Consider the following 21218-nt stretch of genomic DNA (forward strand, 5'->3'; position numbering starts at 1 on the left):
GCTGGGCCACTAGCAGCCAGGTGTTGTCTATAGCAGTGAAAAAGTTTGAGGGGAGATGGCCTGTGGGCTTTGGAAGATTGTATTACTGAGAGAACTTAAACCAGACCAGAGGTCCCCAGACAAGTGTGTGTTGTCCCTGTTCTTATATCTGAGGGACAGCTGTGATGGCTTTTCATCTCTCTCCTTTTCTCTCCTGCCTTAGCATGAGAGGTTAGCACTCTTAGAGGAGTTTTTTCCTCCTTTGTCCTTACTCCCTATCCTTCTGATCTGATGGTCTGTCTCTAGGTAAGAGGCGGAAGTCAGTAGCCATCAGGCCACAGGGAGCTTCTGTTCTCTTTTGGTTAAGGGAGGAACCTGAGCTCTCAGACAAGGAGAAATGCTAAAAGGGTGGGGAGAACCCTGTACTGCAAGTGCTTGGGTAGACTGTGCTAAAACCTCCAGCCCTCCCTGCCTTGGGTCTCGGTCATAGACATGAGTGTTACCCAAGTGACCATGGCCTAGCCCAGAGGCTGGGCATGGAAGCAGCAACCTGAGGCTTACCTAAAGGCCCTTCCACTCTGTCCTTCATGTTCTTGTTCATTTGCAAGTTGCAGACTTTAGGGACTGAGTTATATTGGAGGAACAAAGATGTGCCTGTGGTTCCCCTCGGCCCTTTAGTGTGAGGAGCGTTGAGGATGGTTGTCCTGGCTCGCTCTTCCTCTAGGGTCAGTGCCCAGCCAGCCTTCCCTGCCCTGCATCCCTCACAGACCCTTTGTTGCTCCCCAGGTGGTGGCAGCACTGGAGAGAGAGCACAGAGCTGAGTTGGAGCAACTCTCTTCCTCCCTGAAGGCCAAGCATAGACAGGTAGGTGTTGCTAGCTGGGCCTACACGCCAGAGCCTGGGCATGGCAGTCCTTGTGCATCATCCTCAAGACCCCTTCACTGCTAGTCCCATCCCTGCCATGAGGGAGGCAGCCTCTCTCTCACCACAGCCCCAGGAGGAGGGGCACTGGGTCCCTGGGAGGTGAGTTCCCCTGAGCCACAGTAGTGCTCTGTGCTGGGGTCTGCTCAGGTCGTCTCCAGGCTCCAGAAGAAGATAGAGGAAGCTCAGCAGAAAGAGGAGGCCCAGCTGCAAGAGAGCCTGGGGGGGACGGAGCAGAGAGCACAGCACAGAGTTCACCAAGTACTAGAGTATGAGCAAGAGGTAAATGCCAGTCTGCCTCTTTGACCTTATGTGTGCCTGATGGGGAGGCTCTGACGGTTGGCCAAGCCATCCTAGTCCAAAGGATCCTCCTCTTTACTTTGGATGGCTCCGCTGGGGTTAGAGCTTCTGATTCCCTTCTTATGTCTTGGTTTCCTTGAGGCCAGGTGCTTTTCCACCCCCATGCCCCTGCATGTGGGGAGGTCGTGCTGGGGTATCGCCATGTGTGTGTCATGTGTCATGTACCTGTGATGTGTGTGTCGTGTGTGTGGGGAAGGTTGGGGAGGTGTGCGTGTATGAGGCCTTTAGGTGCTTCAGTTCTGCCTGTTGTATGCCTTCCCTGCAGCTCAGTGCTCTCCTGAGAGAGAAGCGCCAGGAAGTGGAAAGGGAGCATGAGAGGAAGATGGACAAGATGAAGGAGGAGCACCAGCAATTGCTGGCTGAGGCCAGAGAGCAGTATGAAGCTGAGGTGCCTTGGCCACAACCCCCTGCATGCATGTGCCCATGTCACATACAACCTGGGCCTTTCCCAGCTGGCTTGAGGGCAGGGGAAGAGGAAAAACCGTGGTCATGGTTTGTGGGAGGCTTTCTTCCCTGGCCCCCTGCAATGGGGGAGTCATTTTGCCTGTTTACTAAACCATTAGATGAGGAGTGCTTCCTCTCCATCAGGCAGGCTGTGCTTTTCTCTCACGGTAATACTAGTTAACATTGAGCTTGTACTACATGCCCGGCACTGTTTTAAGCTCTTTATATACATTAACTGATTTAACCCTCACAACACCTTTAGGAGATACATACTATCATTATCTCTGTTTTAAATATGAGGAAACTGAGACTTGGGGTACGTAAGCAGCTTTCCCAAGGTCCCCCCTGGCTAAAAGCAGAGGAGGCAGGGCTCAAGCCTAGACTGTCTGACTTCAGAGCCTTCAGCTTTAACCTGCCTAACAACATGCCACCAGGGCTTATGGAAATTCTGGGATACCAAGAAGTAGACTAGCAAGAGCCAACCAATGTGTACATATTATCTGCCCATCTTCAGCCTTTGGCCTTGGTGGGGTGGGGGGAGTTCAGTTATCTAAGTGGCCCCGCTCTGGCTTGGCTTGCTTCCATTGGGGTGAACAATGGCGGGGTGGCTGACTTTAGTTCACAGTTGTGTCTGTGCCCTGGACTTCGAGGCTGCTGCTCCAGGGACTGGAACCAGTATCCCAGACTCTTTGTACAGTCCTTCCCAGGGCAGAAATAGCAGGCCCCTTCATGATGAAATGTAGTTGACTCTTCCCAAACCAATTCTGACCTTGCTGAAGAATAGTGATAATTTACCAACGACCTCTGTTTCCTTGGAGAAGGGAAGCTGTATATGGTATTCCTCTTGACATCTGACCAGCCTCTGTTTCAGTGGCCGAGCAGGGTGCAGGCCTTTGGGGGGCAGGACCATGCTATCCTCAATGCTCTTCTTTAAGAGCTGGCCTCAGGGAACAGATGGAGTCCTTGACCTTACTTACTCCAGGTGGCAGGAGTGGGAGACTGTGGCTTTAGGGGTGTGAGGGCACCTGCCATCTCCCATGGGCGGCCCCACCCTCCATGCAGGAGAGGAAGCAGCGAGCTGAACTCCTTGGGCACCTGACCGGAGAGCTGGAGCACCTGCGAAGGGCTCATGAGCGAGAACTGGAGACTGTGAGGCAGGAGCAAGACAAGCAGCTGGAGGACTTGCGGCATCGGCAGTGGGAGCAGGTGGGGACTCTGGGCAGTCACGTGGGGCCCACCTCCATGCAGGGTGGAGAAGTGCTGGGGCAGCAGGACAGCAGGACGGAGGCTGACAGCTTCAGGAGTGGGGGCCTCTCACTGGTCATCCCCGAACTGGGACATCTCTGCTCCTTTGTTTTGTGTGCCAGGGAATATCCCCAGATTTAGAACAGCAGATCTGCCTCTGTAGGGCTGTGGGGTTGGCACTTCTGCTTCTGCTTGCCCCTACTGGAATTAAAGAAGGTGTGGTGCTTTCCTGGGAGGCCTCGGGATAACGATGCAGCCTGAGCTGTCTGGGGGGTATGCCATGGGACGGTGGGTCAGGACCTCTCCTGCCCCTCAGCTAATGCCTTGTACCCTTTCTACACTTACATATTTTTCCTCCATCTTTGCTTCTCTGCAGGAAAGGAAACTTCGAGATTTAGAGGTGGAACTTGAAACCAGAGCCAAAGATGTCAAGGCCAGAGTGGCTGAGCTGGACATCCAGGTGAGGGTTTGGGGGTGGAGGACAGGATCTCCAGGTGCCCTTTACCTTGGAGTCATAGCTTCCCCATAGAGGATGGGACTTTCTGCCCTTTAACTTGGGGCCTGGAATTGGCCTAGAGGCCCTGTTTCCCCCACCCCCTCCCTCAGGAGGAGACTGTCCGGAAGGAGAAGCAGCAGCTCCTTGATGTGAAGAAGCAGGTTGAGCTGGAGAGCAAGGTTTGTCTGACTTCCCTCCTTTGTCTCTCTGCATTCCCTTTCCTCCCTTTCTTCTCCCTGCAGCATGCTACCTTTTGTTCACTTGACCTCTCTAGAGCTTTGGGGTTATTCCACAACCCAGGAACCTCAGGTAGTGGGACTGTGAGGGGAGGATGGGAGCCTGCACAACCTCTGACCAAAGACATGGTGACCTTGGTGTGTCAGTCCCGCTCTTGCCCCTGCTCTTCAGGATCCCTGTTGTCCAATGCCGCCTGCTCTCTGCCTTCTCCCCATTGTTTGTCCAGGTGCTCCTATCTTTTCTTCTGCTCTAGAAAGTCACAGCTACCCATCATCAACTGGAAGAGGCAAAGAAGGAGCACACCCACCTGTTGGAGTCAAACCAGCAGCTCCAAAGAATTCTCGGTGAGCTTCGGACCCACAAGTTGGAGCTGGAATCCCAGGTGGATCTGCTGCAGGCCCAGACTCAGAGGCTGCAGAAGCACATCAGGTAGTGTGGACACCCTGCACTTAGCCACCTCATGCCCTCTGACCTCTGCTGTTCACGAGCCATGTCTACTCATGGCCCAGTTAACAGGCAGAGGCAGAGCCAGGCCATGTCTGCTGCCTTTTGTAGGGAGAGGGGCTTGTTAGGAGGCTGTGAATAGCTGGGGTCCCTGGTTTTACCATTCATGCCCCAGTCCTGCCTCAGAGACTTTGACAGGAGTGAAGGGGAGGGGATGGTCTTACTCTCTACCTGAGGTTGGGGCTTGAAGTCCAGCCAGGGGTCCTGACAGTGTGCTGCCAGGCCTGCTTCATTACGTGACCCTGTCTCACTCCCTGCACCTCCCACTCCCCTCTTCCACCACAGTGATCTGGAGGCCAAAGCTCAGAGGAAGCAGGACACACTGAAAGCGCTGGCAGTCAAGAAGAGCAGTGCTTCCCCATGTTTTGAGCCAGATCTCCACATTGAAGACCTGAGGAGATCCCTTGGAACTGTGAGCTTCTCTGTGCCTTGGACGGGACAGGATGGCTGGCCTGGGGCAGCAGGAGGTGTAGGGTGGCAGGAGGGCTCCTGGCTCTGTTCTGCAGAGGGCCTTAGCCTCCTGTTCTTGTCGCTCCCAGTGCCCCATTTCCGTCTGTGAGTGAACAGTGCCCAGCAGCCAGCAGAGCCCCGTGTCTTGTCCCTGGGCGGGGTTCAGAGTCCCTTGAGCCTGTGGTGGATCTGCTTGTGTTGCATTCAGTGGGCCTTTCCTACCATGTATCCTTAGAGCCAGACCGAAGAGGTACCCTCTTCTGTGTCCCAGAGCAAGGAGGACACTGACTTGTCCCTGGACAGGTGAGTTCCGATAGCCTGTCTTTTGCGGGGCTGAGGATGCCATGAAGGGGTGAGTGCCTATGTCACAGAGCTTGGGTGACCTGAAATGAGGTGACAGCAGTCACCAGTGGGGCTTGGTTCAGGGAAGGGGGTTGGGGGTCTGAGGAATCTCCTCTGGCAAGCAAAGTAGAAGTCTACTGTGACTGCTGACACAGCATGCTGATCCACCTATCCCTGGTTAGGGGTCAGGCTGATGGCAGTGTCTGGCCATCCATGTGGAGGCCTCTCAGAGTCGGCAAGGAGGACTCAGTGCGACACGCCCCATGCTGTAGTATCCCTGTACACTGTCCAAGTCCAGCCAGTAGCCTGTGCTCAGGTTGGGTATCTGCTGGGGAAGTGGTCAAGTGACCCAGAGCAAGGGTTCTCAGAGTCTTTGTTGACCCTCTCCACCCCCCACCCTCCACCTGCTTCCTGCCCTGGCCTCCCACAGCTTCCGGCACTACCTCTCTGCCGAGGGGGTAGCTCTCCGCAGTGCCAGGGAGTTCCTGGTGCAGCAGAAACACTCCATGCGGAGGCGGCAGATAGCTCTGAAAGCTGCCCAGCAGCACTGGCACCATGAGCTGGCTAGTGCTCCGGATGCAACCAAAGACCCACTAGGCACCAAAGCCCTGGAGGACGTGCGGAAGGACCTGCAGGAGGTCAGGAGCTTCGAGAATGGCCACCAGTCCCAGGGGAGGGCAGGGGGGCCAGGGACACACTCCCCTTGGGGCTCAGTCTCAATTGATCATTCTGGGGTCCCCAGGAGAGTGGTGACCTGGTAGTTACAGGTCCTCTAGGGTGGCTGGACAGGTGACAAAAGTTAGAGATCTCCACAAGGGTGAGAGCACTGTGACCCCCAAGGCAGTGCACAGTGTGCAGAGTGCTTTCTCTGATCATGAGCCATCTGGTCCTCACAGCAGCCCTAGGTGACATAGCCCTAGGTGATGTGTGTGGCAGGTGATGTTATTCCTGTTTCCTAGGTGAAGGGTATAAGTAAGATTTTTCAAAATTTACACCCAGTGCCTCGCTTGTCCATTCCCTCACCTAAAGGCTTCATTTATGACTGAAAATGCTTTGAGTATACCCTCAGCACAAGACTGAGTGACTTCTCTTTGGAACTTCGTTGCCCTGATTTGCACTGAAGAGCCAGAGACTTCGTGGCCCTTATTAGCTGGGATCACAGCTGTTTGGGGCCCCTTCGAATTCGCCTGGTGTCAGAGCTGTGAGCACCCATGGCTGGTGGGGTGGAGCAGCAGGCAGGAGGCCGACACAGACTCCCCAGGGGCATGTGCATGCAACTCTGGGCCTGCCACTGCTCTCTGTACCCTCTGACGACAGTGACCACAACAACAAGTGTGGTAGTAGTTGGAGCAGTGATAATATGCCCGTTTGGTTAGCAGTGACCATGGGAGAACTTACTAGGTATGGGTGTAGGGCTAAGCATGTAATATGCTCTTATCTAATTCTCATGATCCTATGGAAAGTAATATTTCTCTTTCTTCAGTGAGAATCTAGACTGAGAGTTAAATAATCTCAGGATAACCCACCTGACGAGTGGCAAAGCTGGGACTGCAGCTCTGTGTGGAAGTCCCCAAATTTCTCCCTGCTTCTTCCCTGAGTGCAGGAGGAGAGGCACCTGGATGAGATGCAGTCGGCCATGCGGAAAGGCCACAACCTCCTCAAGAAGAAAGAGGAGAAGCTGAATCAGCTGGAATCCTCTCTGCAGGAAGAGGTGCAGCTTCCTTTTCTGTTCCCAGGATACGCTGAGTTCTTTGGTCCTGTGTTGAGGGCACTGAGCCTCTAGGGCCAGGATTGGCCATGGCTTCGGCCCCCTGGGCTGGTGAAAATGGCAGTGGCTTCAGCTTTGAGTTTGGTTATCTATGCTGAGTGGTTCTGAGAGACCCAGAGCCTCTTGCTAGTTTCTTGAGAGAAGATCTAGCCCTTGCCCTTCCCCTGCCGTGGCACCTGAGGACAGATGTTCTTAGGCTGTTGGGAATACATTCACCTAGGAGGCTTCCAGACATTTCCTGGGACATTGTAGACTCTTCGCCCCCACCCCTACCATGCCTGAGGTATGGGTGTGGCGGGAGGGAAGCTTAGATGGAGAGACATTGCAGGGAGGTTATTGGAGGAAAGGGTGGGCACTCTCTGGTCCTGGTGGCCCTGCTGCCTGTGTCCCCAATGGTTGAGCTGTGTTGGCCTAACTTCCCGCCTACCCCCTACAAGGCAACCTGCATGGTGTGCTTTTTCCAGAACTCTGGGTCCCAGAGAGCCCACACGCTGGTGCTGAGTCTCTCACATTGCCTGGGCAATGGGCAGAACGCCCAGGGAGAGACCAGTCATAACTGCTGCTGTTACCCATAGGCTGCAGGTGAGGACGCACTGAGAGGAACCCCTACCAAGAAAGTGGTGACCTTTGACCTCAGCAGCTCAGAAGATACTGGCAGTGAAAGTTCAGAATCCTGCCCCCTGCCTCACAGTGAGTGGTGGTAGCAGGGAAAAGAGGAAGGGCAAGACCACAGTTTCCATGGAGAGAGAGGAACTTGGGGAACAGGAGTGTAGCCCCCTTTTCTCAGCTCTGTGTAGGTTAGCCTCTGGGAGCCAATTTCTGGAGCAGGTTCTTAGTAAATGCTTGGGAAGGAGTGAACCAGTCTGGATTTGCCAGCCCCCAGGGTCCAAAGGGTCCAGGAGAGCCTTCTGAATGTGCAGAGTACTGACAGTGAGGGGTGTCCCTGATCGCCACCCTCTTCCAGTGCTACCTTCTGGGAGGCGTGTCTCCCTCTGCCACTCTGGCCTGCAAAGTGGAGAGGGCCGTCTCCCTCTCCTTCCCCTGGGGCCCTGCCCTGGAGAGCCTGTTTCTTGGGGTCAACTTCCTGTCTGCCCTGTGTGGGACACAGAAGCCCTGCCATCCCCCAGTCTCCCAATCAAGGCGAGGGGCTGTTGCCTGGAGGAACAGAGAGGGGTGGGCAAGTAGGGTGCCACAGTGCCAGCTGGGCCTGGGGACACTCCAGACCTAAAATCTTGAGTCCTTTACCACCTGCCTCCTCCCTTTCAGTTGGCCTGACAGAAAGCCCCACCTTACTCAACAAGATTCACTACTTGGACAGCTCCCTGCAGCGGATTAGCAGCCAGCTAAATGAAGTCCTCAGCATGCTGGGTGTCCTCAACACTCAGCCATCACCTCCGCTCCTCACTTCCACCTCAGCCCAGATCCCACCCCCATCCTGCAGGAGTGCTCTCCTTCCTACCCACGCCTCTCCTGGCCGAGTCTCGGCTTCGTCCCCTGCTAAACCCATGTCCACCCAGTGGGCCTGGGCCCCGGGGCCAGGCCCTAGGCTCTCCTCCTCTGTGACTCAAACTGTGGACGACTTCCTGGTAGAGAAGTGGCGCAAGTATTTTCCAAGTAAGCTTCTTTCTGGGCCAGTGTGTGACTCTGGACTGAGCCTTCCCGACTTCCTCCTCCTCTTCCTGCCCGCCCACGCCCCCACTCTTCTTTTGCCCACCTCTCCACTTCCCTACCCCCAGCTGTGGTTCTCTGATCCAGTGGCTGTGGGTCCCTGGGGAGGAGACCTTGCTGGTTGCCCTGCAGCTGCAGGCTCTGTGGACCACGGACGGTGTGCCTGGGGCTTGGCTAGTTGGGGCCTTTGTGACTCCAGAGCTCAGCCCAACCTACAAGGTCATTGTCATTGTTATCGCAATAGCTGCCAATGATGTGTGTTGTGTTGTAGGCCAGGCATTTTATGTGAAGTCTTTGATTTAGGTCTTACAATAGCCCTTTGAGGTAGTAATTATTTATCTCCACATTACAGATGAGAAAACTGAGACTTAGACTGGTTAAGTAATATGCCCCAGGGTGCCCAATAAGGGAGCAACAGACTGCATGTCTCTGTGACTTCAGGATCCTGCCTGTTGCCCTGGGCTGTATGGCTTCTTCCTGTTTCTGGGAAGGCTGGCTTCCCCTGGTGTCATAGCTCTGTTGAGGAATGTGAAAAGCCATAAAAACAGTTATTTGAATGGAAAAGTTACAACCCCACATTCCAACCCAAACAGAAAAGTAGATTAAGTTTGATGAATAAAATAGAGGAATTCCTGTCTATCACCTTTCTCTCACTTCCAACTACTGAAAGTTTCCCTGTTTCTATTTGTTTTGAGGGTGCTGCCTTTTCAGTGTTGGGGAGGTAGAGGTGCTGGGGAGCAGGGAGGTGGCCTGCTTGGGCTCAGCTCTGGATCAGCTGACCCATTGTCCTGTGTGAATGATTTCTTCCCGCTTTCCAGCTGGGGTCCCATTCCTCAGCAGCAGCCCTGCCCCCTTGGAGAACAGGCTGGGTTACGTGTCTGCCAGGTAAGATTCCATGTACGCTCGGGGGGAACCACACAGTTCAGCTGCTTACTGCACCTCCCTGGGCTGGTAGGACCTTGGAGGGGGAGCAGAACTCATGGTCGTGTAGCCAAGGCAGGTCAGGCAGGCTCCCAGTCCGCAGAGCTGCCTGAGTCTTAGAGCTCCTCCACGCACAACCAGAGGCAAGTCCCTGTGCGGGTTTGGCTGGGAGTCCCTGGCCCAGCTCCATGAGGAACTGCCCTGTGGTACCTGCCGGGAGAGAACAGCCCCTGGCCTGACCCTGCACACTGCCCTCCCACTGGCCACTTCAGCACTGGAGTGTGGCCTTTGTCTTTGCCACCCAGGTCTTTGTCTGCTTCTGACAGCTCCCTTCTTCCCCCGTCCGACTGAGCAGCATCTGGAGTGAGAGGGGCGCCCTGTGGGGGAGACAGATGGGCAACCATTTAAGCCTGTTATTTCTCATTCATCTTATTCCTTGCCAGATGTATCACCCACACACAAGACCCCCAACCATAAGTACCCCCACCCCATTTATCCCATTGACCAGTTTGGGACTGATGCTGGGAAGGTATTTGAGCTGACATTGGGGAGAGCTTTCGCCGATGAGATTGGCCCAGAATCTGTGGATGTGGGAGCCTAGTCTTGATGTCAGGAGTATTTACCCAGGAGGGGGTGGGAACATTTGCAGGGGCATCCTGCCAATAGAGGAAGCTCTGAATTGCTCAAGAGACCCCCAACAAGGCTGCAGCTGGTATGTTGAGAAGAGGGAGGGGCAGATGTGATGGCCTCTGGTTGGCTGTGTCACGTCCTCTTCCTCTGATGCTCCCCCCATGTGTGCTTCTTCCCAGTGAGCAGCTCCGCCTCCTGCCACGGCCCCAGTCGTACATTCCTGATGTGGGCAGCACAAACTTTCAGGGCATGATCGAGGCTAACCTGAAGTGGCTAGAACGTTACAAGAGTGACCCCAAGTTGTATCCTTTAGCCATTTCTCAAACCCTGATCCTTTCTTGCTGTAGCTGCTGGGATGGCTGAGCTGGGCTGCACGGCTTGTGTTTGTGCCGGGGGGTTCCAAAGAGGATCCTGTTTGGCTTCTGACCCTTCCTTCCATGGCCCTTCCTGGTGCTCAGCTGACTGCAGAGTTTTCCTTCACCCTGTGGCCAGACATCTTTTCTCGGTGCATAAGCCCTCAGCCACTCTGGGCCTCCAGCAGCTGGGCCTGGACCAGAACAACAGACTGAAGATATATCGCTCTTGAGGCCCTGAGCGGTGGCGTTTGGGGCACCTAGCGTCTCCTGCACCCAGACCAAGTGCCTGAGGAGGGCCCTGCACTTTATTTCCTCTGATAAAGCATTCTCCTGTTCCCTCTTTGCTGCTTGCCCCAATCAAAACTTGGAGAAACTACAGAGGGGAAGTGGGCTGGGAGAAAGGAGGGTACGACTGAAAGCAGTGAGTCACCAGCAGTGATCACGTAATGGGTCTCAGGCCAAAATACGTGGACTTTTCTGAGCTCCCGCATGGACATGGCAACACTGGTGAGGGGCATCGGGAAATGGGCACCTTCAGGACGAGGCTTTAGAGGAGTTCACATTGAAGGCCAGGGGACTCCCTTTGGAGCCAAGTGGATCCCTCGTACCCGCAGGGTACTTCCCAGTTCTGTGTGTGGTCCTCACTTCACTGGAACGAGGCCCCCAGCCTGTCTGTTCCCAGGGACCAGCCTCTGTCTCTCCGATACCTCAGCCTCATGGAGATCAGGCCCTTTTCCTTTCTTTTTTCTTCCCTTTTCCTTTCTTTTTCCTCCCTCCCTCTCCCTTCTTTTTTAAATGTCCTCTTTCTTGAGCCCTGTTTCTCCTTTTAAATATCTCAGGATTGGACTCAGAGCCCTGCCAGAGGTTTCTGGAGGCAGCCAGAGTTTTGTCACCTATCTACCACCTGCTGGCACTGTGCTGTTTCAGGGGCTGTCCTCAGTACCCCACCCCCTTCCCTTCTCTGGGCCTTCTCCCCAGAGCCCTCCCAGCTGGCTTCTCAGGTCTCAAGCACACAACTTTCAGGGAGACAACAACAAGCCATAGGAAAAATCCGGCATGGCTTCTGGTCCTCACTTTGCTCTTTTCCACCTTGGGTGTATCCACAGGTTCTTGTTTCCATCTTGTTACCTTTTCTACCTGTGCCTGCCCCTGCTGCCTGCCCCTGCTGCCCTTTCTCAGAGCTTAGAGGCTCATTCTGAAGGCGGTAAAGGGCTAGGCCATTGCCTCACCTTGGCAGTGAGGGGTCTTGTGTCATTTTGGCTCAGCTTCCTGCAGCCCCACTTCTCATCAGCAGGCTCTCTGGGACTATAGAGGGTGTTCTCTGACATCTGTCTCATTTTTAAATTAAATGTCCCCATTTTTCTTGTCTTGAAAGCTGGGGGGTTGCCCTTGTTCTAATGCCTAGAAACCAACTCTCCACAATCCCACTAATTTTTTTGTGCTGTAGATTAAGAAATGAAGATCCTTGGCTTTTTACCCTACCTCCCATTCTAACCCCATATGTCCTGCCGTCAGCCTACCACACAGAAAACTCCTATTTCCTTGTGTGGTTGGTTCTGTGTGCTTTGGGACTAGTGTGTGTGTCACAGCCACCTCGGGTAACAATCCCATGTTTTGTACATCAAGTAAATCTCTGCAGGTCCATGTTCTACAAGGTGGTTGGTTGTGTGAATGTATCTCCAGTCTGAAGGCCTTTATTTCCTTCATCTTAAGAATAGAGGAAGGACAATTTAATATTCACAGAACATTTCCTAGGTAGCTGATCTAATCATTACAACAAACCTATGATGCAGCAATTTTCATCTTTGGTTCTGTGAATGAGAAAATCAAGGTTCAGAGGTCTTTAAGTACCTGGGGTCCTGGAGACAGTAGCTGAATTCCCTACAAGTAGATTCCTCACACCCATCCTGTGCCCTGCAGCCCGTCCCCTGCTGCCAGCCTTAGGAAGTGCTGACCTTCTCCATCTCTCCCTTTGCCCCTCTCCCTGCTCTGCTGCCTACCAGATGGATGGAGACCCACTGTGTGTTTCCCAAAGGGCACTGGTTTTCCTGTGCAGGCAAATGAAGCCTGAAGCAGGCAGATTTAGGTGGGTATTTTTCCCATCTCCAGCGGTGTGAACAACCTCCATACAGTGCAGACTTGGATCTGCAGCAACAGAGATAGGAGGAGAACCAGCTGGAGATGGCTGTGTTTCATGGATTTGCATCAGAAAACCAACTTAAAGAAAAAGCATACAAACTAACCCAGGTGTCCTACCCGCTCTGATGAAGGCAGGGAGAAAGGAAGCAAGCTAACGTTTGTTTAACACCTTCTGTATGCCAAGTGCTTTTAATATGTAATCCTTTAAACCTATGAAGTTGGTATTCATATTTTATAGATGAGGACATTTAGGCTCAGGTTAAATGACTATAGTTTAAGGTCACCTAGGATTTGAACCCAGGTTCATACATCCCTGAAGCCAAATCCTGTTGACCAGTATTGCCAGCATCTCCTGTCTTCCTCATAGCTTGCAGAGCAGTCCTCACCAGCTTGCTGTAAAGACCTCGGCCACAGGAAGGGGGTGGCTTCTGGCTGAGTGAGCACTGCCCCCCACTCGACCCCACTGCGGCCAGTGTTTACAAAGTGACTTTTTCAAGACTCCCAAATTGTCCCATCCTTCCCCTCATGGATTTTAGAATCTGCCTTGGGAGTCTAGAATGAGACATTTACAGCTGAAATGAGCCTTGCAGATGTCTGGTTCAGCACACTCATTTCACAGAGGAGGAAATGGCCTGGGGAGGGTACAGGAGTTGTCCAGAGTTAGTGTGTGGCAGAGGCGTGGCCAAAACTGAGGGACTGGTTCTGAAACTCTGTCTGAGGTTTCAGGAGTGTTTTCTGAAGGCTATTTATTTTGAATAGGCTGTATGTTCACATGCTCAATGTTCAAATGGTATAAAAGTCACTCTATTACGGGCCATCTGGTTTTCCCCTTGAAGGAAACAAATATACCAGTTCCCTCTGGGGATTTTATGCAAATACAAAGGAAAAAAATGGACACTTTTTTGATGTTCTTCCCCTTTGCAGGTGGGGTTAAGAATCATTCCTAATACAGGAATAGACTCCCAAAGCTCTTTTGTGAGAGGTTCCCCGACTATTTTCTTATGGGAGCAATATTGGGAATGATAATTGCCCCACTGCACCCCCTCAACTGCCATGAAACTTACACACAAAATGGCAGTGCGGTGAGGAGGAAAATAACCCTGGCTTTTGGATGCCTGACTCTGACACCTATAAGCTCTGCGACCTGAACAGGTCCTTTCTGGGCCTGTGCCTTCCCTGCTCAAAGGCGCAAAGCCTGAATCCATGCTCCAGGGATGAAGCAGGGTGACTGCCTTAGCTTCAGTGGCTCTGAGGATCCACTGTGGGTGGGGATCTGCCCTCTTCCAAAGGGAGGCTGGACTGCTGCCAGTGGCCTATGGTAGGGCTTGGTGGGGTGGGGGGATTTGCCAGTCCTGCTGCTAGCTTTGTTAGTGGAGATGGGGAAGTGATGGTTATCATCAGTGTCCTAATAAATTGGAACCCCCACCTGTCAGCTTGTGCCTCCTTTCCTCTTTCGTCTTCCGTCTGCCACTTCTGCACTCCACTGAATATGTCATCTCCAGCAGACATGTTCCCTAGAGGGCCCAGTGAAGGGCAGTGCAACACTGCTGTTATGGAGAAGAAGGCTGCCTGCTCTTGGGAGGTAGGAAGCAGTGGGACAGTTTGGTGAGGCTGAGGGGGCATGGAACAAATGAGGGCTCATTTATTCTCTGGGCCTCAATTTTGGCATTTGTAGAATGGGGTTAAGAGCAGTACCATAAAGTGGTTGTGAGGATTGAAGACCTTAATCCCTATAAAGTCCTCAGAATAGTGTTCAGCACTTAGTAAGGGAAGTGACATCACCAGGATGACAAAATAGGTTCTTAACTTTGCTTCCCCTCACAAGAAAACAAGTAACTACTCGTGGGCAGGACACCACTGAGAGAATCCTAGAATGTGGGGTTGAGGCTGAAGTGCTCCCTCTCCTTTACCACAGACCTAGAGAGGCTGCATTAGGAGGCTGAGAGTGGCTGCATGCTGACTGCAGTGCACCTCCCCCAGCCTGGTGCACCACCACACCAAGAAGTGCCCCCCGCCCCCCCCCCCCCGGCCCTGCCCCAGCCTACAATTCCTCCAGAGGAAAAAGGGAGCCCAGAGGTGACATCCAACCCTCCAGAATTGTGGGTGGTTTCATGGGAGCTCCTACTCTGGTTTTGCTTGATAGGGATTGCAGGGGAATGTGGGACTCAACCACTCAGAATCTGATTGTGATGGAGAAGCAAGTAGGATCTTCCAACAACCAGCACTTGAATCATGGGCAGACCAAGTTTCTACCTACAGAGCCTAAGTAGTTGAATCCGCAGCTGTGCTCATCTGTAGAATCAAGTTGGTAGTGCAGTCTGACCAAAGAACTTGGCAGGGTACACGTTTGCCTGATTTGGGTTCTCAGACAAGGGGTTTTGCTGGCCCTGGAGGCTGGCCTGCCCATGTCTAGGTGGAAGAGCTGAGTCTTAGCCCTACCAGCTGTGGGGTGTGGCTCTGGGCCCTGTCTGAGAGGAAGGGCTGGTGAGAACAGCTAGAAGTTACATAATCCAGCAAAGCTTGCTCCAAGAGGTGGATGGGCAGAGCTAACTGTTCCTACAGCATAGCCAGTGACCCTGTTTGGCTAAGGAACTTGGAGCATGAGTCAACTTGAGTCAAGACCACAAAGGGCCTAAGAGGCCTTGGAGCTGCTTCTGCTGCTGTACGCAGGCAGGGAAACTAATTTGTAGCCCCAATTATTGCAGAATAAGCATTCAGTCCACCCGACCAGCCCTGTTTACAGTGGCACTTGAACAGAGCACAGCCTGTGTTTTTCCCTGTCTTCAAAGTGAAACTGGTAGGGTAGCCTCACCTGACCAGGATATTCAGTGCATACTGTTGTCTAATTTGGGTTCCCAAACGATGAGCCATACAGGCCCTGGGTACTGTCCTACGCTGTCAGAGCAGGGAAGCTAATTCACAGCCCCACTGACTACTGAATATAGTACCCAGTCCTGAATATCTAGTAAGCCTGACTGGAGAATTGAGGCAACAGTGGAGCTGATTCTATAGCCTCACTTGGGCAGGGAACCAAGTTAGCAGTCCTGTTCAGCTGTTGTCAGCCAGTGGCACCCCCCCCCCCCCGCCCCGCCAACCAACTTCAGGGCTCAAACAGTTGCCTTACCCCAAAATAGACTCTAATAGCAGACCCCACCTGCCCAAAGTAATTATTAGCAGGCACATCCAGAAACCCAAACTAAGCTCATGGGAAGAACTGTCTGTGTCAGAGCAACCCTGCAAAGTCTGGAAGAGAACACTTATTCAAAGGCACAGATACCAACCTAAGGAATCAAGGATCTCTGTTACTCACACCCCCTCATAAATATGACACCCAAAAGGAAACTAATCTCTGATGAAATGGAGATCTATAAACTGCCAGGCTAAGGATTCAGAATAATCTTTTAAAATAAGTTCAGTGAACTACACAGACAACCAAACAGAATTAGGAAAACATCATATAAACAAAACAAAGAAATAGAAACCATAAAAAAAAAGCCCCAACCAAACAAATCCTAGAGCTGAAAACACAATAATCTAACTGAAGAATTCAAGAGAAAGCTTCAAGAACCAAAGAATAAGTGAACTGTAAGGACATTTGAAATGGTCCAGTCAGAGGAGCAAAAAGAAATGAGTGAAAAAGTAAGAAAGCCTATGGATCTTGTAGGACACAATAGAAACCACCAGTATTTGCAATGGGAATTCCAGAAGGAGAGGAGACAGAGACATAAAGTGTACTTAAAGCAATAATAGCTGAAAAATCCCCAAACTTGGGGAGAGAAAAATATCCAGACTCAAGAGGCCAAAAAAAATCCCAAACAGGTTGAACCTGAATAGGGCTACACCAACACACATTATAATTCAATGGCTGAAAGTCAAAGATGGAAAGAATTTTAAAAGCAGCAAAGGAAAGCCCTCTCTGGTGTGGCTCATTTGGTTGGAGCATCATCCCATAACTGAAAGGTTGTGGGTTTGATTTCCAATTAGGGCATATACCTAGATTGCAGGTTTGGTCCTTGGTCCACCAGGTGTGTATAGGAGGCAACCAATCAATGCTTCTTTCTCGCATTGACATTTCTCTGTCTTCCTCTCTAAAAAGCAATGAAAAAAATGTTCTTGGGTAAGGATAAAAAAAAAAGTAAGAGAAAAGACAAGTTACATACAAGGGAACCCCCCTGAGACTTTTCAACAGAAACTTTTCAGGACAGAAGAAAATGGAAAAGTACATTCAAAATATTAAAAGAATAGGATACAAAGAGGAGCAGCAAGATGGCAGCAGAGTAGGAGAATTTATCTCACACTGCCTCCCAGAATCAAACAAAATAAAAACAGAAGGGGAACATCCACCTGAAATAAGCAACTAAAGACTACCTTAAGGGGAGATACTTAACCAAGGATGGGTAGAACTCATCTCAAGATCAGTAGAAAGGGCAGGTACACAAAAGGGGATCACACTGCTTTCACAGGTGGCAGTCAAATTTCCCGCATAGCTGTGGGATCTTCCAGGGGAGAGGAATGAAGCCTGGACCTCCAACCAGGGTCTCAAGCACAGAGCACCAGTGCTGGAACCACCCACCCATGCAACATCCAGTGGTGAAAGGTTGTAGGTATTTAGGCCCACTGAAGAGAGACAGAGCCCACTGGAGATAAAGCAACATTTCCCCCTGTTTTTCTTCTAAGGGGCCAATGCACAGGTTTGCATTCCCAGCCACCCACCATGGGATCAGACAAAGGGAGGGCAGCACAATCTGGAGTCATGTGAAGAGAGTCTGGAGTGGGAAGCTTGGGGAGAGGGGTGGGGGGGAATGGATGCTGGGTTCCCAGTGCTAGGATATAACATGATACTGCAGCAGCCATTTTTCTTGAGAAGAGTGAGTCCCTTCCAGGGGAAAAACAATTACCCTACCTTGTGGATAATTGCTAGCCTCACTCTCAGAAAGCCTCCTACCCTCATCATTTGGAATCCTACTTGCTACACCCTACATCTTCCCCGCCCCCATTCTTTCTTACTTTTCCTCAACATGCATCTTATTCCCTGCTGAGGAGATAGCAACATAGACAGACTCAGAGTTGTGAAAGACTGGCTTTAGGGGATGGCCATTGCATACACTTTCCTGGGAACCAGACTGGCACTTCTCCCTCATGGGAGAGCCTAGGAATGCTGTCTAGGTCTCAGGCAGACCCAAACTTGGATCTGGAGGCCCCACACACTATTCTACTAGAAGCTTTGTCCTGAGTTCAGGGGCATTCTGTTTCTGACCTGGGCTGTTTTACCCCTCCTTAGGCAACCTGGTGTCCATCACCCTCTCCACCCACTGCTCCCAGGAGGTCACCATATTGATGCTGAACTTGGTGCAGACACCCTGCATAGCTCACTACAGCCCATAACTCCTGGGCTCAAGCAATCCTCCTGCCTCAGCCTCCCAAATAGCTGGGACTACAGGCATGTGCCACCATGTCCAGCATGAGTTAAGGGACATTCTAAGAAAGACTCAGATGTGTGGCACTGGGATGGGAGAACACACTCACCATCTCTGAAGTCTGAATAGCACCTCCTGCAGGAGATTCAGGGGTCCCATTCTGATTTCACCAAAAACCCTCTGAGAAACAGAAGGGCCAGTGGCTAGACTAAGACTAATGGCAGGACCATATGCAGAGGCAGGTAGAGATGATTCCTGCAGTTCCTTTGGTCATCAGGTGACCCACCCATGATAAAAAGCCAGATTTACAGAGCAGTGAGACCTGGAGGAATCAGCCACAAACTGTGGATCGCTTGTAACTTTGAACAGGCTGCTGAGACTAGATGTGGACAGCATCTGACGACTTGTGCCAGTTTCAGACAACACCAGAGCTATATCCACAGGGAGAGCCCAGCAGGCAAGCAGTAAACTTTGCTGAGATGAATTCCACTCTGTACTGTTTCATTATTTTCATTACTTTTTCTTTCCTAGAACTTTTTACTTTTTTCTTTTTTTCATTCAAATTTTGTATTTTACTCTTCCCTTTTATTACTCTATTTTGCCCTTTTCCTTATATTTTTAATTTTATTTTTTTCTTTGTTCTTTTGTGGCAATTCCCTGTGTCTATTCCTTACTCATGGTTTCTCCCCCCTCTATTCTACCAAATCATTTTTCTTTTCCTTGGTCTGACTGTATTCTATTTCTCTTTCCACTTTTATTGCTCTTTGTTTTTTTATCATTGATTTTGTTGTTTTTTTTTTCTTCCTTGTGTGGATTTTGTTTTCTGTTTTTGTTTTACTTTGTTCTGTTAGCACTGGTACAACACTGTACAAGATGTGGTGGGGGTTGAGCCTCTCAGTCAGCTAGCTGGAGGCGAGAACCCACCAATGAATAGGCCAACAAACACCAAGACCCAAATAAAATTGGAGAGCCCACATAAATTGCCCAAGGGGCATTTCTAGAGCATCCAGCTAGGGTATCAAGGAGACTGCACCACTGAGTCCCACAGGACTCCTACTACATAATGCCAACCCACAAAGACTCAGGGAATCAAGCCAGATCTATTGAATACATAGAAACAAACAAAAAGAATCAGCTAAAATAGGAAGACAGAGAAAAGAGCCCAAATGAAAGAAAAGGTGGAATCTCCAGAAAATGAGCTAATTGAAATTGAGGCAAACAAATGATCAAACATAGAGTTCAAAGTAATGGTTATAAGGATACTCAAGGAACTTAGAACTATGAGGAACTTAGGGGGAACTATATCAGCATTAAAATAACATAGAAATCATGAATAAGAACCAGCTGGAAATGAAAAACACAATACCTGAAATGAAGAATGCATCAGAAGGGGTTAAAAGCATGAAGCATAGGACAGAATCAGCAATTTGGAAGACAAGGTAGTAAAAACACACAATCAAAGCAACAAAAAGAAAAGACTTAAAAAGAACAAGGGTGGTTTAAGGGAACTTTGGGACAACATAAAACATAACAATATCCACATCATAGGGATACCAGAAGAAGAAAGTGAGCAAGGAATAGAAAACCTGCTTGAAGAAAAAAAATGATAGAAAATTCCTTAACCTGGTGAAGAAAAATGTCACACAAGTTCAGGAAGCACAGAGGGTCCCAATCAAGAGAAACCCAAAGAGATCCAGGACATATCATAATTATGATGGCAAAGTTTAAAGACATAGAGAGAATCTTAAAGTCCACAAGAGAGAAACAAACAGCTACCTACAAGAGAACTCCAATAACACTGTCAGCTGATTTCTCAACAGAAACACTTCAGAACAGAAGGGATTGGCATGAAGTATCCAAAGTAATGAAAACCAAGTGTTGACCATCAAGATTACTCTAGCAAGGCTATCACTTAAGACTGAAGGCAAAATAAAGAGCTTTTCAGACAAAAAAAAAGGTTAAAGGAGTTTATTAATACCAAATCAGCATTGCAAGATATGTTACAGGAAATGATTTAAGAAGAAAAAAATAATATATATTATTTATTATATTATAATAAATAGGTATAAAAAAGTAAGGTTTAAAAAAGTGAGACTTCATAGGTATAAAAAAGTAAGACTTCTGGCCAATATGGAGGTGTAGGCAGATAGACTTTGCCTCCTCACACAGCCAAAAGAAGGACAACAGCAACAACAGCAATGATATATCCAGGACATGACATAATTATGATGGCGAAGTTTAAAGACATAGCTAAAATAGGAAGACAGAGAAAAGAGCCCAAATGAAAGAAAAGGTGGAATCTCCAGAAAATGAGCTAATTGAAATTGAGGCAAACAAATGATCAAACATAGAGTTATTATAATATAATTTAAAAACAAAAACAATCAGAACTGCCAGAAAATTGAACTGTATGGAAGTTCAAAAACCAAGGAGTTAAAGAAGAAACATTCATCCAAACTGGTATGAGGGGCAGAGGTAGGCAGCCTGGGTGCAGAGGATGTGCAGCAATGCAGTAGCTGGAGGACCAGGTGAGGCAGTGGCTGGCAGAATGGTTGGTCCCAGATTTGCATACAGATAAACTGAGTGGATCAAGAGGGGAATGAAACAGACTGCAACCCAGGGTTCCAGCATGGGGAAGTAAAGCATCAAAACCTCTGACTGAATAAACCTTTGGGGGTTGAGGTGGTGGGAGAAATTTCCAACCTCACTGGAGATTTTGTTGGAGAGATCCACAGAGTTCTAGAATGTACACAAAGGCACCCACCTGGAAATCAGCACCAGAAGGACCCAATTTACTTGTGTGTAGCAGAGGAAGTGACTGAAAGCCAGCCCAGAGCCAAGCAAGCAGCATTGTTCTCTCTCAGGTCCCTCTGCCACATACAGCTTCACAACACAACAATGTGGAATACTCCACCCTGGTGAATACCTAAGGCAGAGTACAGGTGCGTGAAGACAAAAAAAAATATGGCCCAAATGAAAGAACAGGTCAAAGCTCTAGAAAAGATATGATGAAGCAATAGCCAACCTATCAGATGCATGGTTCAAAACACTGATGATCAGGGTGCTCACAGAATGGTTGAGTATGGTCACAAAATAGAGGAAGAAGTGAAGGCTATGTAAAGTGAAATAAAGCAAAATGTACAGGCAACCAACAGTGATGGGAAGGAAACTGGGACTCAAATCAACAGTTTGGACCACAAGGAAGAAATAAACATTCAACCAGAGCAGAACGAAGAAACAAGAATTCAAAAAAATGAGGAGAGGCTTAGGAAACTATGGGACAACTTTAAACATTGCAACATCCAGATCATAAGGGTGCTAGAAGGAGAAGAGGAAGAACA

The 21218-nt window shown here is 50.1% G+C and overlaps 1 protein-coding gene across 9 annotated transcripts in view; it reads left to right on the forward strand.

The window, feature by feature from the left end:
- CEP164 (centrosomal protein 164) overlaps nucleotides 1–13878 on the forward strand; it is a 76821-nt gene extending 62943 nt beyond the window's left edge. For 4 of the 9 annotated variants that reach the window (XM_045838242.1, XM_045838286.1, XM_045838264.1 and 1 more), the window contains 13 exons: nucleotides 766–843; nucleotides 1051–1182; nucleotides 1526–1648; nucleotides 2767–2910; nucleotides 3326–3409; nucleotides 3526–3624; nucleotides 3936–4111; nucleotides 4472–4598; nucleotides 4872–4939; nucleotides 5409–5616; nucleotides 6582–6689; nucleotides 7322–7436; nucleotides 8013–9295. In XM_045838242.1, the coding sequence (XP_045694198.1) occupies nucleotides 766–843; nucleotides 1051–1182; nucleotides 1526–1648; nucleotides 2767–2910; nucleotides 3326–3409; nucleotides 3526–3624; nucleotides 3936–4111; nucleotides 4472–4598; nucleotides 4872–4939; nucleotides 5409–5616; nucleotides 6582–6689; nucleotides 7322–7436; nucleotides 8013–8668 (2118 nt within the window). In that variant the 3' untranslated portion in view covers nucleotides 8669–9295. Of the gene's footprint in view, nucleotides 1–765; nucleotides 844–1050; nucleotides 1183–1525; nucleotides 1649–2766; nucleotides 2911–3325; nucleotides 3410–3525; nucleotides 3625–3935; nucleotides 4112–4471; nucleotides 4599–4871; nucleotides 4940–5408; nucleotides 5617–6581; nucleotides 6690–7321; nucleotides 7437–8012; nucleotides 9300–10144; nucleotides 10268–10457 lie in introns of those variants that run through there. The other 5 variants (XM_045838256.1, XM_045838275.1, XM_045838304.1 and 2 more) reach the window with 3 other exon arrangements.
- The last annotated feature ends 7340 nt before the right edge of the window (nucleotides 13879–21218 follow it).

Source organism: Phyllostomus hastatus, unplaced genomic scaffold (genome assembly GCF_019186645.2).
Source record: "Phyllostomus hastatus isolate PE091 unplaced genomic scaffold, TTU_PhHast_1.1 phas_contig_113, whole genome shotgun sequence".
NCBI lineage: Eukaryota > Metazoa > Chordata > Mammalia > Chiroptera > Phyllostomidae > Phyllostomus > Phyllostomus hastatus.